The 15,555-nt window shown below is 53.3% G+C and overlaps 1 protein-coding gene across 1 annotated transcript; it reads left to right on the forward strand.

The window, feature by feature from the left end:
• The first annotated feature begins 1,811 nt into the window (after nt 1–1,811).
• On the forward strand, nt 1,812–11,463 carry LOC114062111. Its single transcript, XM_027893175.1, has 10 exons — nt 1,812–2,226; nt 2,650–4,107; nt 4,898–4,990; nt 5,566–5,670; nt 6,288–6,397; nt 7,238–7,432; nt 8,960–9,122; nt 9,946–10,111; nt 10,252–10,346; nt 10,975–11,463. Exons 1-10 carry the CDS (start codon nt 2,079–2,081, stop codon nt 11,058–11,060), a joined length of 2,619 nt encoding a protein of 872 aa, XP_027748976.1. The 5' UTR covers nt 1,812–2,078; the 3' UTR covers nt 11,061–11,463.
• The last annotated feature ends 4,092 nt before the right edge of the window (nt 11,464–15,555 follow it).

A 15,555-nucleotide genomic window follows, 5' to 3' on the forward strand; every position in this document is an offset into this window, starting at 1 on the left:
GGGGGTTCCCATGAAGACTCTCTTTCTCCAGCCTCAGTGCAGCCCAAGGCATTCCAGTGCTGCTGCCCCCGGGACAACAGGAGGGCTTTAATTTTTTGGTGTGCCCTCATGTTGGATGAAATAGAGGCAGGGGCGATGCACAGCTGCTGGTGTGGCCTTAGGACAGGGGCCAGAGGTTGTTGTTGGCATTGTGGGGTGATGGATGTGCAGCCGTTTCCAACCCCAAAACCTTCTCCTCCCGAGGGAATCCCCTTCATCCTCCTCCTTTTCCATGTCTTGGATTGAATTTCTCTCACATCCTTTGCAGCTCTGTAACATGTTCTGGTATTTCTCTTCCCCCCTTCTCTGAGGCTGGCACTGGAATGGGAGGGAAACATCCCTGTTAGTTGTGTCTCTACACCCTTCACAAATTCCAGGTGTCTGTCATGGGCTCTAAACCCCCCCAAGCACAGCCAGTTACACAGAAATCACCCCCAAAAAGAGCCTTGGCAAACTGAAAACCACTCCTGGGAGCCAAGGAGTCACCTGGCCAGCCCATCTGCCTCCAAAAACCCACCTCATCCTCCTCCAGGGACCCACTCCCCACAGGGGCTTGTTGCAGCGTGCCCAGAAAGGCACTGCCTGAGCTCCTTCAGAGCAAAACATCTGGAGGAACTTAATACTGTGGCCCTTCTCCAAGACTAACCTTTTAAATCAGACCACTTATTTATATAGGAGTGTCATTTTAAGTGGTAATACTAATAAAAAAGTTATGGACTCCACAGGCCCCTCGTTCCTTGGGGCCTCCTTCAAGTCAGTAGCACAGAGAGATGTTTGATGTTGAGAGAGAGTGTTCCCCTTTTTTTGGGGAGGGATTTGGTGTGCTGGGATTTGGTGCATTTCTCTTTCTGAACCAAAAATTCCAGCCTTCAGCACAACCAAATAATTGAATAATTCATCGTTCCCCCAGGTTCACTTGGAAGTTTTTACCCCTTCCCACATTTGATGAGGGTTTACGTGGCCAAGCCAGTTTGGAGTCAATTTATCCTTTGTCCTGCTCTCTTTGGGAAAATTGCAACCTTGAGGATAAATGGAGAGAGGAAAACACGGGGTTTTTAGTAGAACAAGAGAGCCCAGAGGGCACTGATGTTTGCAAAATGTACATTTGTGCCGAGGAAAACTGTGTGTTCCTGGGATTTAGGTTCATTATTATTATTGTTCACATCACTATTTCTTTTTTGGGTGGTGCTCCTTCCCTCCTCCCCGTATCAATAGCGGTGCTTTCCTCCCTTTCCAAAGGGCCCTTTGGAATGGCTGAGAACAGACTACATCACCTTCTCCCTTTCCAGCTCTTTTAGGTCATCAAATGTTCTAAAAATACCCAAATAACAAGAACATCGCTGTTTTATTTTCATCTTTGTTTCCCAACAAAAAGACTCTCCTGAGAGAAAACTTCAGCTCCCGGTACCCAGGAGTGCAGAGGAAAACTGGAATGCAGGGGCTGCCTGCAAACAGGCGAGTTCATGGTAGAAATATGAAGGGTTTGAAAATAGACTATTTAGTCACTGGGGTTTCAAGAAAAGGGATGGAGCTGGAAAATTCCATCTGGAAGGGAGACTGTGTATGTGAGTGTCGTGCCTGTTTGTCTGTAACAGTGGATAAGAAACGTCCTGGAACGGCTCAAAAATACCTTGTGGGTTTTGTCTGAATGTTTGTCCGTTCGTGTTGGGTTATTCATTCCTCCCCATCTCCAGCAGCCCGGACAAGAGGGGACAGGAACCATCCCCACCACCTGCAGGGCTTTGGGGCACCTAAACATGTTTTTGCCAGAACTCCTCGTAGCCTAAATGGGTTGTGTGTGTTTTTTCTGGATAGGACTCCGGAAAGTAGGCACCTAAAGTGGCGCTTTGAATCGAGCCTTTGTCTGGAGCGAGGAGCGGGGAGGCACCATGGAAACACCTGAGGCTGTCACCAGCGGCTCCCTCCTCGGAGCAGGGGCACGGCTCTGAAGGCTGGCGGGGAGCCCGAGCAGCGCCGGTCTAGACACCCACGGGGTTGTGGGGGCGACGGCCGACGCTCTTGTTTTGTCTGGGAGGGCCATGGCGGGATTCGCCGCCGTCTTCTACAGCGAGCCGGCCGTGCTGGGGCTCCTGGGCAACGTGGTCAGCGCCTTCCTGCTCTGCCTGCAGAACTTCGCCGTGGCCCACACCGGCCTCAGGCCGCGGGGCGCAGAGGACATCCTGGCAGGTGGGTGGTGCTGCTCAGCGGGGGCTGCTCGGGCGTGAATGTCCAGGCTGATGGCACCGAGCAGGGTGGACTCCTGGAGAGCCGTCCCCATGGGATGATGGTCACTGGGGATATGTGGGCTGTCCCCTCTGTGGCCCTGGGGGTGGCTGCTCCTCCTTCCTCAGCCACTGCCCGGAGTCTGGTCCAAACCTTCCACGTGCCATTCCCCGCCACTTTCCGACATCCAAACTTCTCCTGGACCTGCTCCCCACCCTGAATGTGCCAAGGGGCTCAGCACCCACACAGAAATTTGACATAAAGGTGGGAAGAGAGGGGAAGGCAGAGGCCACAGGGCTGCTCACAGGAAGGCTATGGGACCTGCTTCCTGCAGCTCAAGCCTTTTTGTGGGTCACCTTGCACCTGATCCCTTCCCATGTCCCTCAGGTGTCCACCTCATCCTGATCGGAGGCTTCGTCCAGCTCCTGGCGGGATTCCTCGCCTTCCGCAAGTACGACCACCTTGGGGGCACAGCCTTCCTCACCTTTTCCGCCCTGTGGAGCAGCTATGGGGCCACACGGATCGTGTCAGCTGCCTACCCGTCCCTGCAGAACACCACTCTGCCCTCAGGGAACAGCAGCCATCTGCCACCCCTCGGCGCGGCCCAGCTCTCCGCCAGCCAGAGCGCGGTGGCCGGGCTGGTGGCCTACATCTCCATCTCCTTCGTCCTCTGCTTCTGCTCAGCCACCACCAACTACATCATGCCCTTCATATTCGGCGCCCTCGCCCTCGCCCTGGTGTTCGAGGCAGTCGCCCTGTTCTGCCAGTGGGCCCTGGTGGTGTCGGGGGCCATCGAGCTGGTCATTGTCGCCTGCGGGTTGTACGGGGCCATGGCTCTGCTCCTGAAGGGCATCACGCAGCGCTACGTCCTCCCAGGCTTCGGGCACCCCCTCTTCAACGTCCTGCTGTTGGGGTCAGCACAGAAAAGCTCCTCCAAGGCCATTGGGGAGGAGAAGAAAAAGAACACAAAGTACGCCGAGCCGATGGCCCTGGGCAACATCTGCGACACGGTGTCACCCTTCATCTTTGCCTTTTACTTCTTTGGGTACGTGAAGACCTTCTGTGTCGGGGCAGTGTGGATCTCCATCATCTCCAGCTGCCAGCTGCTCTCCAGCTTCTACAGCTACCTCCGAGGTGACGTCTACCACACGACCAAGTTTGGCGTCCACAGCCTCTACTGGCTGGTGATGTCTTGGGAAGAGTTCACCCTCACCACCACCTTCCTCGGGCTGCCCCGGGCCCAGGAGAGCAGGCTGGGCATGTTCGGAGGGTGGTTCTTCCTGGCCACCGCCTGCACACTCTTGCTGATGTCCACCCACAAAGACACCCTGGAGATGTTGCAAAACACCTCCTTTGTCATCCTCACGACGGCCTTCATCCACCAGATCCCTCTGCCCGGCGCTCAGCCCCTCCTGGGCACCGCCTGCAGCCTCTGCACGGCCCTGTCCCTGTACGCCACCTTCGCCAGCCTCATCAACTCCATCGGGGAGAAGGCCCTGATCCCGGTGGGCGCCCAGCCCGTGTCCAGCTCGGCTCTCCAAACCGCGCTGATGGCCCTCAAATCCCGCCTCACGAGCACCGGGGAGCTCCCCGGAGGCACCGGCGCCGCCGTGCCCGACGCCTTGTTCTACGTCTGCAATGGCCTGGCCGCAGCCGCTGCCGTCCAGGGGGGCCTGGGGGACCCCAGCAGGCAGCAGCTCTCCATCCCCTCCGTGCTCATCCCGGGGGCCGTGGGGCAGCTCTACGTGTGCAGGATCCAGGCCTGGGGAGGGAGGAGGTTTGGCTCCGTCCTGCCCTTCTGCTACGCCGCCTTCTGGGCTGCCTGGACGTGGCTCCGCCTGGCAGGTAACGCGCGGGCCGGACACCTAGGTGGCTCAGTCACGACAAAAAGGGGTGTTTTTAGGGAGTTCAGGTTGCTCGATTCCACGTAATTCCTTCTTTCAGGAGAGGCAGTCATGTCAGGTTCCCCAGTTTTCCTCCTTGTAAAAATATAATGCCACAGAAACGTCCCAGTTTATGTGCACTTGGCACACACAGCTACAGGGGCCCAAGGAGTCTCTTCAGCTCCAACAGAGGCCAAGATCTCCCTGCTAAAATATTGTGAGGCAGCCTCTGGGCTGTTATCTCACAGTAACACTTCAGGAGACGCTTTTTAGGCAGTGGAAGGCTCCAGGTTCCGTGTTCATCCTTCGGCAGCCTGGAGAAGTTCCTCCCAGTGGGTCACAGCCATGAGAGATGCCCTTGGAATGCTGAGCCCAGGCTCTGAGAGCCGTGTTTGGCTCCGGGTGGGCAGCGTGTCCACTCAGCCTCCCTGCCAGGCCCCGTTAAAATGAGCACCTGTGGGGAGAGTAGAAGCTGCTCCTTCAGAGGTGTGGCAGGAGCTGCTGATGTGTTCAGCCAGACCCTGAGGATTACAAGCTGGAGGTAAAATCATCAGCTATTTTTGGATGGCCACCACCAGCTCTCCGGTTAACACCTCAAGTACTTCGCGCTGCAGAAGCAGCGGGAGGTTTTCTTTACGAGGCCACCATCCCTTAGTCTGAGCTGTAGTAATTCCAACCTGTCACCCTTCTGTCATTCTTCTGTCATGCTCTTCGTGGTTTGCTCACAACCAGATGTGCTGGTCCTATTTCAGGCCACCTGCTGAACATCGGTGCGGGGAACACCGAGGGATTCACTGCCGGTTCCGTTGCCTTTTTGGTGCTGAATGCTTTTTTAATCATTCTAGGTAAGTCTCAGCACCAATGGGATTGTTTATTGAGGGGTATTTGGGGTCAGGTCATTAGTGCTCCTGTGGTGGGAATGCACAAGTGAGGGAGGCTCAGCTCTTGCTGTCGCTCCGATTAGGCAACAGCTGAGATGTTTTGCCCACAGCCAGTAACAGAAGCTGAGCTGGGCTTAGAAGAAACAGTCCCAAGGGAACAGAAGAACATCTCAATGAAAATAAAAGGTTCAAATAAGGTGAAATAAGTGTTCGATGGACTGGGCCGCTGGCACAAATCCACAGCCACACTCCAGCCCAGCTGGTGTAAATCAGGATCTGCTTGGCTGCCTGAGAAGTGTTTTCCATGTGAGCACAGTGTACTGGCAGATCAAGGGTTTGGCAGCGTGTCCCGTGAAACCTGAGGGCTGAACAAACCATGGCCCTACCTCTGCTCCTCCTCCACCAGGGAAACCAGATCATGGGCTGCTCAGTTTACCCAAACAAGACTCAGTTGATTTAGGAACCCATCTGCTGTTTCACGTACATTTTAGGGGCCATGCTCTGATGTGGGGCCCTCTTGTTTGTGTTTCTTTCCACAGCTTCCTCTTTTAACGTGGTGCTGCTCTGTGTGACCCTTGCAATGGAGCTCTTAAGCATTTGTTTTCTGCTCTTTACATTGGAGAACCTCCCTTTGCCATTTGAAAGTGAGTTTTAGGTGAACTTGGTGATCAAACCTTCCCACAGAGTGCAGTGAGCGGGTCCTGGGTTGGGGAGGAGCTCGGTGTAGAAAGAAGCAAGCAGAGAGGGTTCCTCTGAAGGCTGATGTGTGTGCAGGCAACAGGGACTGAGCCTCTCAGCCCCAGGACCTCAACCCCAGGTCCCCAGGCTTCCAAACACACCCTTAGGTGTGGCTGATCCTGCTGGATCAGCTCAGCCTCCAGAGGTTTTTACAGTCCTACTTCCCAGCAGCTGAGGCGTGGGGTGAGCTAAATGTGTCACTGGTGTCACTGGCTGCAGTTCTGGTGAAGCTTTGGCTTTGCTGCAGGTGAAAATTTTATTTTAATTCCACAGGGTGCTTTAGCAAGACGATTAGCAGAAGCTTCTCTACCATTTTGTCATCACAGAGTAGAATCACAGCAGCATAAAACCATTCAGGGTGGAAAAGCCTTCCAAAATCACCGAGTCCCACCATTCCCCCAGCACTGCCAAGGCCACCACTGAACCCTGTTCCCCAGTGCCACATCCACAGGGCTGTGAAATCCCTCCAGGGATGGTGACTCCATCACCCTTCCTGCCTCTGATTCCCATATTTTTTTTCCAGTTGTGGTGTTGAGCATCTTCAGCATCCTCTGCTTCTACGGAGCGACGGCGTCGCTGGCAAACTGCATGTTTGGGAAGGACCTCCTGATGATGGGACCTCCCCTGTTCACAGTAAGACATGTTTTGTGTGATGGTGTAGCTTCCCTGCTGGGAAGGGATATTCTGGGGTCTTCAGGTTTCCATGGAATTCCCCTTCCTCTGAATTCCTTAGTGCCACTCGAAATGCCGGTCACAGCATTTCTGTAGGAGCTGGAAACGAGCTCTGTTCCATTAGGAATAACAAGTATGGAAACTTGGAGAAAGGGCAGGGGTGTTTACAAGACTCCTACTTTGCTCCAGAAGGCCTATCTCCATGATGCTGTGGAATTAGCTGCCTCCAATCCAAGAATTCCTGGCAGATGGACATTTTAAAGGCCATAACCTCAGGGGCAGGGGAGTTCAAAGTTCCCCAGACAGGACAGCAAGAGTTCCCCCCTGTATCTGTGAACTTCAAACTTCTCCTACCACCTGCTGGTTCTGACCAAGGCAGTCCCCCCTCCCTGGGATGATGGATTTGACAGCTCAGATTCCTGCTGCAGAGGAACATTTTCGTAAAATCAGCGTTTCTAACCGCAGGAGACTCATGAGAAAGCACTTGAAACTTGATCTTCCCCTTGGTTTAGGGTTCCCTGAGTTTCATTTTGGAGAGCAGCTGTTTCTCCAGGAAGCAGTCGCTGTGCTGGGTGGGGTTCATCTCCTCTGATCTTAGGAGTTGAATTCAAATGTCCACCCTGAGTTACTCTCTTGGACTTGATTAACTGCAATTGTCACCTACTTTGTGTGAAGCATCCCTAGGAAGTGCTGCCCCTTGACTACCAAGGGAGCACAATCCACCTGCAGTTGGGTGAATCCTGTCTCATACATTTCCTTCTTCCCACCGTAACATCTTTGTTGCCTCCTGATTCTTCCCAGGCCTGGAGCTCCAAGAAGGACCCCCAGGATCCCCCACCCTGCGTGTGCCCCAAATCCCACTGCACGAGTGGGCTGAGGACCATCGCGGAGCTGCTGAACACGGGGGCCGTGTGTGGGGTCCCCACGGACACTGTGTATGCCCTGGCAGCCTCCTGCAAGCACCCCCAAGCCATCGAGAAGGTCTACAGGATCAAGGTGTGAACACAGGTCTGATTACCTGGATCTGTGTCCCATAGATCCCAGACTCACAGGATGCGATGAGCTGGAAGGGAGCCACAAGGATCATCCAGTCCAACCCTCAGCCCTGCACAGAACCATCCCCAAGAGTCCCCCCCTGTGCCCCAGAGGATCATCCAAACCCTCCTGCAGCTCTGGCAGCCTTGGGGCTGTGCCCACTGCCCTGGGGAGCCTGTTCAGTGCCAACCACCCTCTGGGGGAAGAACCTTTCCCTGAGATCCACCCTGAGCCTGCCCTGACACAGCTCCAGCCATTCCCTGGGGGCTGTCCCTGGTCCCCCCAGAGCAGAGCTCAGTCCTGCTCCTCCTCTGCCCTTCCTGAGGAAGTTGTAACTGCAGTGAGATGAGTTTGTGCAGAACCAGAAATGGGAGCCCCTGGTTTCGAGTTGTCCTAAGACTTAGAACCTGACCGTGGGTAGAGTTCATGAGCAGCCCCACCAGAACATCATGGAACGCTTTCTGAGCTGAGCAACCTGGGGCACAGCCCCCTCTGCTCTGAGGGCACTGCAAAAGAGGGCAAAGCCCATCTTCAGACTGGCACAGCCCCCACGCTCATCACAGACAGGTCCAAACCTCTGTTTGTCCTCTCTGTCTTCCAAAGTGCTGAATCAGAATCCCAGGGCTAAACTTCCCCAGACTTTTGGAGACATTCAGTGCTGGACCCAGCCCCAGAGTTTGCACCTTCAACACAACTTTTGCAGCCTGGGCCCGTCTGTGCTCCATGAGGCAATTTCCTGGCTAGCCTGGAGGAATAAGCATAACAGACGATCTCAGCTGGCACCGAGCGCCAACAGCGGCAACAAAGGCCGTCTTTTCTGGGCTGCTCTGGTGCCAGTGTTAACCTTCCCTGCAGATGAGATAATATAAACAGAATGTAAATACATGCCCAGCTCCTTAGTCATTTGGCCCCACTGGAGCTGATGTCAGTTGAGGACTGAAATGACACTGCTCTGTGAGCTTGTTTTATTTCCCTTGTTTTATTTCCCCTCCATCTCACTGTTCGCTTTACAGCAAATTTACTCCAGAGGTGGCACTGGAGATGAGGGGTCTCTCTGTGCATTATCCCACCAGGAACTGGTAGGTTTGACCTTGGTTTGCACCAGCACAAGCTTGGAAAGAATCAGGTCCCTGGTGTATAAGATCTTAAAAATGCTGCTAATGAGCAGAGCGTTGCTGTCCCCGTGATAGATAATCTAAAGTGGGGGGTTTGGATGCATCCCACTGAGATCCCAAGGGCAGGCTGCTGTTCTCTCTCTTCTTCAACTTGCACATGCAGATCTGAGCTGTGGCATCAGTCACAGAGCCTCCTGCCCTCCTCTGCTCAGTACTTTGTGCAGAGACAGCATCTTGTTGCCCAGAGCTCCTGGTCCCTGAGGAGCCCACAAACCAGGATCCCAGCAGGCTTCAGTGTTCCCAAGGCAAACTTTCCCTCTTCATCTACTTTTCTCTTCCTCTCTCCCTGTTTTTTTTTTTTTTTTTTTTTCAGGACAGGCCTCAAGAGAAGCCCATCTGCATCTTCATTTCAAACCTGGACCAGCTGCGAGCAGCTGCTCCCCCCATCAGCCCCTTGCTCTGGGAGTTCATGGAAAATGTTTACCCTGGTGGCATTGGCTGCATTATCCAGAAAGGAGAGTGGCTGAAGAAGTTGGGTGAGATGAAAGGGACAGTCCTTTTCTCCCTCTTTCACATTTTCATCACAGGAGGCCTGCAATCCACACACCCTTTTGGATGTGATGGTGGGGGTGGGGGTGGAATTCTGTTCATCTTGTCCTAAGGAATCACCTCTGGAGCTCTCAGATGCTTTGGTAGGTATTTAGCAGAGGGTGTTAATCAGCTGGAATGACTCATTAACAGCGTGAGCAGGCATGAGGAATTCTTTAATTAGGAGCAAGGGAGGCTCCTCATCCTGGGAGGGTCACCTCCTCCAAGCCCCTTGCTGTTAGGAATGAGCAAACCCTGGGTGGAGCATCAGTGAGCTGAGAGGGCTCCTATGGTCATCCCTGCCCCTTCCTTCCCACCACATGGACAAAGTCAAGCACTGTGAGCAGCGGGATGATTCACCTCAACCCTGGCTTCTGGGAGTCAATGGAAATAGTGTGGGGTGAGGAAATTGTAGGAATGATGGGTGTTTAACAGGCAGAGGTACGTGGCAGAGGGTGGGAGGGTGGGCAGCGCTCACAAGAACTAGACTTCATGGTATGGGTAGATCCCATGTCCATGAAAACAGCTGTGCTGTCTCCAGGCGTGAATCATTTCCTCTTTATCCAGTCAGACCCCAAATCTTGCTGTCCCAAACCCAGTTTTTATCCAGTTAGACCCAAAATCTTACCACTGTCACGGATTTCTGCTCCAGAGTGAAGCACACACCCAGAGACCCACAGCTCGGGGTGTGGAGGGAGCAGGGCCACTCCCCAAGGGAGCAGGAGGTCACAGCGGGTGTTGTGCCAGCCTTGCCTCTGTCTCTCTCTCCAGGGGTCGGAGCAGGCTACAGCAGGGTGGGGACTCAGGACAGCATCATGATCAGAGTGCCCGACCTGACAGTCCTGGTGCACCTCATCGACATGACGGGGCCCTTGGCCATCACGTCGGCCAACCCTAGCGGGGAGGTGGACAGCACACACCACGACATGGTCATCTCGTGAGTACCTCTGCCACCTGGGTGCCCAGCGAGTTTGCGCGGTGATGGAGCAGGTCTGGCGTCCTGCAGGGAGGGGAAGCTCAGCACAAGGTGATGTGAAGGTCTGTGAAACGTTGTTGCCTTCTTTCTGCTCCCTGCAGGCGTCTTGGCCATAAGCTGGAGGGTGTTCTCTGTGATGGAGAATCTGATGAGGTGGTGGCCTCCACTGTGGTCAACTGCACAAAGATTGATGAAGGTGAGTGTAAGAACCGCCCTGTCAATTGTGCCAGCAATTGCATTTTCCTGGGATGTTTCCATCCCTTTCACCAGTATCAATCTGGCAGCACAGCGTGCTCCAAGAGTAACAGCTCTTGAGTGCCTGGCCATTTGCAAACATGTTGATGAAGAGAAGCCAACAAAAGATGTCCTTGGAGGACCTCTGTGTTGACAGAGAACAAGGCAGCGAGGAGAAACACAGTTGTGCAAGCAAGATCTGCCTTGTGAGAGCACAAATGACCCAAGTGGGAGGGTGGATGTCTCTGGAAGGAAGGGTGGGTGTCGCCGGTAGACCACGAGAACGAAGGTGTTGCAGGAGCTCGTCCGCAATGACGCAGCAGCCCAAGCTGAGGTGTCGTTAGCTGGGTCTGGGTTGGCATTTGGGAGGGGTGGAGTGGAAAAGCAAACCTTTGAACAAAGAGCGGGGTCAGTGTTGGTTGGCGGTTTCACTTTCTGACAAAGTTTCTGGTCCTTTTACGCAACTTTATTATTTGGATGTTGAGGGCATTTGGGTGGCTTTGCTGCTCCAAGATATTCCTTTATCCTCCCCATCCCTTTCTTTCCCCCTTTGGGGATTATCCTGACTTGTTCATCTTTCCTGTGGGAAGGTGGCATCACCATTGTGCGGGAAGGCTGCATCCCAGCAGGAAAGGTGATGCAGATCTTTGAGAGAGTGAAGAACAGAGTGCTCTGAACCAGAGGAACCTTCCCCTGAGCCAAGGAACAGCATCTGGTCTCCTGAGAAGACACGGGGTGTCCCACGCCTCGCTGGACCACACGGCCTAGGGAGAGCCATTCCTTGTCTGCCCAAGCTCTTACCTCCTTGGGAAGGGCAGCACTTCCTCTCCTGCTGCCTCTCCTGGGAGCTTTCTGCGGTGATTTGCTGTTTATCCCCAGTAAGTGCCTGGAACTGCCGAGACACCTGCCCGTGGAATGCCAGCAGGAGCAGGAGTGATGCTTTCTTGCAGGAATTCCCAGAGCTCCTGTGTTTCCAAAGTGCAGTGGACTGTGAATGCCCTGGCTGCTTGTGTATCCCCTTCCACAACACTCAGATCTGTGTATTTTAGAGTCCTAAAAATCCACTAAATAAATCCTCCTTTTGGAACGTAAGGAAAGGGCTTTGAGTTTCATTTGATCTCCACTGAGCTATTCATCCTCCAGAAATGGCAGAGCTCCACGACCGAGCACTGCAGGGAGGAATAAATATTGGAGGGTGGAACTCTGACAGAGGGTTTACAGCGAGTCACTCACCCCTTTCCTCCTCTGGCACCTTCACAGCTGTTCCCTGATTGGCCCAGGGGAGTCCACAGCTGATCTTGGGACACTCAGCTCTTTCCAGCATCCATGGCCATGGCCGAGCTGGGAGCTGCAGGGGGTTCAGAGAATCATGGAATGGCTTTGGTTGGAAGAGATCTTAAAGATCATTCAGTCCCAACCCTTGCCAAGGGCAGGGACACCTTGCCCAGGGCTTGAGTGCTGCTGCCCCAGGACAGGGGGCTGGCCCAGGACATGCTGTCCCCACGCAGGTCCCCAAGCACGTGGACCTGTGTCGTGGGCTGTGGAGGGGCAGAAGTTTTCTTGCCAAGAGCAGAGAACAGAACTTTCCTCTCCCCCAAAGCAAACAAGACCCAAGGGGAGTGAGGGATGAGGGAACTTCACTCAATAAAGGCAAACCTCAAACAAAGGAAACAATGAGCTATGGCCCAAAGGCTTCAAAACACCGGGAGGTGCGTGACAGATTTGAGGTTTTCTGTAATGTTTTTCCCTGTGCTGCAGGCAGTGTCCAAGTGGAAGGTCTCTGCCAGTTCCCTACCGTTGTTCCTTCTCCTCCCTCCTGCTCTGGGCAGAGAGATTGTTCCCTTGGCACGGCCATCGTCCCACCTCACCAGACAAACCCCTTCCCTTCTCTTTCTTTTTAGCATTGTTTTGGAGCATCTTGCTCATGGGGCTCTCCCTCAAGCCACATCCCCCCTGCTCAGCCGGCACCGCTGTGAGGCCCAAGCAGCCAAACCGGGAGCCTTGGGGCTGGATTCCTCCCACGCTTCACCACTGACATGTAAACACCAACTGCAGCCCTGACCATGCTCCGCTTGCTTTGGCTCTGCCCTTGTTGTCCATCTGATCCTCCTGTTTGGTTGGCACTCAGGAGTCACCAGAAATAGCAGCTCTGGCTCTGCCTCCGGGTGAGGGGCATTGTTTCATTCAAGCAGCTCCCCAAAGTCCTGATGAAAAAGCCCTGGCAGCCTGAACACAAGCTGCCCTTCACCCTGAACACAAGCTGCCCTTCACCCTGAACACAGGCTGCCCTTCACCCTGCAGCCTCCTGACCCTGCAAACCCTCTGCTCCCTCTGCTCAGGGCTCAGGGCTCGGGGCTCAGGGCTCAGGGCAGGAACTGTTCGCTCTTCTCGGGCACAGCTGGGCATTCCCAGCCTCCTGTGGTTTCCCAGCTTATGCCAGCATCTGGAAGTGGAATTCAGTCAGGCTCTCCTCCCTGCACATATCTTAGGGCAGCTAAACAACCTGGGCTAGTGGAAGGTGTCCCTACCCATGGCAGGGGTTGGAAGGAGAGGAGCTTTAAGGTCCCTTCCAACCCAAACCAGTCTGTGATCCCATGATCCTCAATAAACGGCCCTAAGTGCCAGCAGAGCTCTACCACCCTCCAGCAGAGGCTTAACTTTAAGCCTGTGGTGAAGCCCCACAACATGGGACTTCTCTCATCTTTTAATACTTTAATACTTGAAAAACTACTTGACCTTTCCAGGCAGATGAGGTTTGTTAATATTGGCTATCAACTGCTGGAACAGGTTTGCTTGTCAAGAGCAAATCGTTGTGACAAATCTCAGCTAAACAGCAAAAAAAATTAATGTTATTGGGAAATAACTGTCATTCACAGCATTTTAACAAAAAGGCTTTTTCGTGATAGCAATGTAATGGAGATGCCCCATCCCTGAAAGTGTCCAAGGACAGGTTGGAGCAACCTGGGCTAGTGGAAGGTGTCCCTGCCCAAGGCAGGGGGTGGAAAGAGATGGGTTTTAAGGTCCCTCTCAACCCAAATCACTGTGGGATTCTTTGATCAGGTTGTTGATTCTGCCTCTTCAGCCAGGTGTATGATGGGGTTGATCACTGGGCTCTGAACAGTTCCCATGACAAATCAGCCCAGAAAATGGCTTGGACACCAACCCCATAAACTCCAACAGGAGGGTTGGGAGCATTCCCACAATTCTTCCCAGTGACCCAAAGAGGCCTCGAGAAGCTCTGCCAGAGTTTCTGCAGGGTCAGAGGGAAACAAACACACCTCCCTTAGGTCAACAACAGGAGCCTTCAATTCCTTTATTGAATCTCTCCAAACACAGGGGCCTTTCATCAGGGTCTCTGCTCACATTTGACACCTCTCGCCGTGTTTTCCGTTACGTTACCTGTTGGTGGAGGCTCCTGTCCAAGTGGGAGGCAGCAATGAGCAACCAGAGCTAGGGGCAGAGGATGTAAACCTTGTCCTGTTTGCCCCTAAACCTCCTCTGTGGATGGTTTTATCAAATTTTCCCCCCTCCCATCCTTGTGTTTTCTCCCAAGGGAACTGAGCTCCAGAGAAACCATTTTCAGGGATGGGGCAGAGATAAGCAACCCACTTGTGTGTGGAGTCAGGTGGGAGAGGGCAAGAAGTGCAGGGACAGGGATGGGAGAGGAGGTGTTAGGCAATGGGACACTATTTTATGAAGTGTTTTAGTGACAGTCCCTATTTTATTAAACGAAACAAGGGTACAAAGTGCTGCTGAGGAGCTGAATGCTCGCTCACATCGCCAAGGCAGCAGTGTCAGTGGGGGGGAAGGACATTCCATCTCTGCTCCAGGAGAGATGCTGGAGCCTGTGAAAGGAATATTGATGCAGGACTACCCAGCCTTCCACGGAAAGGCCCACTCTGTGACCCAGGCACCCACCCCTGGTGGGTCACAGCACACGTTCAGCCAACACCAGGCCTCCAGTGCCTCTGAGGTGGCTCCTTTCTCGGGAAAGCAAGATTTGGTGGGTTTAACTTCCCGGAGAACTGAATTTCCATCCCTGTCTCTCAGCATAGAAAACCAGCTTGTCCTCTTGCCTGGACTCTCAGCTGGCAGCTTTCCCCAGTGGTGGTTTGGTCTAAAAATAAGAACCAGTCACTCCTACGCCAGGACAGCAGGTCCCAGGAGCTGGTGACTCCCTTCCCGGAGCTGCCCCGTGGCAGGGTTGTGCTGTCTGGTTTCAGTTCTGCTCTGCCCATACCTGTCTTCTTCCTTCTTGGCTTTTTGTTTGTTTGTTTGTTTTGGTTTGGTTTGGTTTGTTTGTTTGTTTTTCATGGATTGATCAAATAATTTTATTTGTCAGATAATTTTACAAGTCAGGAGAAGAATCTTCCCGGAGGCAGTGAGGTCATCACTCCGTGTATCTGAATTTCATCAATTTAAACATCATTTTGTGCGGAGCAGCAGGAAAAAAAACAACCTCATCTCTAGTGCTCATTGTACACACACACACACACACCCCTCCCACCCGACTCTTACCCTTCCTCCAAGCTCTGGTGGGATTCACTTCCTCAAGAGACAGAAGGAATTGTTGTTTTATGGTCCAAAAAGTTCAGAAAGTCTCCAAAACCTAAAGCACCCCAGACAAGGTGACCTCGAAGGACCCACCAGCTGCCCCTCTTCAGTGATCCTGGAATCCCAGAATGGGATTGGAGGGACATTAAAGCCCATCCAGTCCCACCCCCTGCCATGGGCAGGGACACCTTGCTCAGTTATGAGCCCCCCAAAACTGCTCCATTCCCCCTTAGAAGAACAGCCAGGAAGAGACATGGCCAAGGCCTTCACCTTCCCCAGACTCACATCTTGTTGTGTCTTTGGAGAGCTAGAGGTGGAAATGAGGTGGAGAACAGGCTCAACATTAAATCTGTCTGTGGAAACCCCACTCCAGGTGTTTCAGTGGCCAAGGAGCCTGTTTCCTGTGTCCCAGCAGTTATGGAATCACGGACTCACAGAGGCTGGAAAAGACATGGAAGATCATCAAGTCCAACTGTCATTGCTGCCTTCTGGACTTGATTTCTTCTTCACTCCCAAAACAACAGCAAGCTTCCATGTCTTCTCCTTCCTTATCCCTTCTTTATTTCTCCACCTCTTTGGCCATTTCTACTTTCCACAAAAGATTCCTGAATTTCCAA

The sequence above is a fragment of the Empidonax traillii genome, unplaced genomic scaffold, assembly GCF_003031625.1.
Source record: "Empidonax traillii isolate 1590-97213 ecotype Southwest subspecies unplaced genomic scaffold, ASM303162v1 scaffold383:size710549, whole genome shotgun sequence".
Taxonomy (NCBI): Eukaryota; Metazoa; Chordata; class Aves; order Passeriformes; family Tyrannidae; genus Empidonax; species Empidonax traillii.

Excerpts from the sequence above, each read along its gene's own strand:
- LOC114062111 (XM_027893175.1), top strand. The coding sequence starts at position 2,079 with ATGGCGGGATTCGCCGCCGTCTTCTACAGCGAGCCGGCCGTGCTGGGG. Across the intron at positions 2,227-2,649 it reads CGCAGAGGACATCCTGGCAG|GTGTCCACCTCATCCTGATC; the intron begins GTGGGTGGTGCT and ends CATGTCCCTCAG. Across the intron at positions 10,112-10,251 it reads CACCACGACATGGTCATCTC|GCGTCTTGGCCATAAGCTGG; the intron begins GTGAGTACCTCT and ends TGCTCCCTGCAG.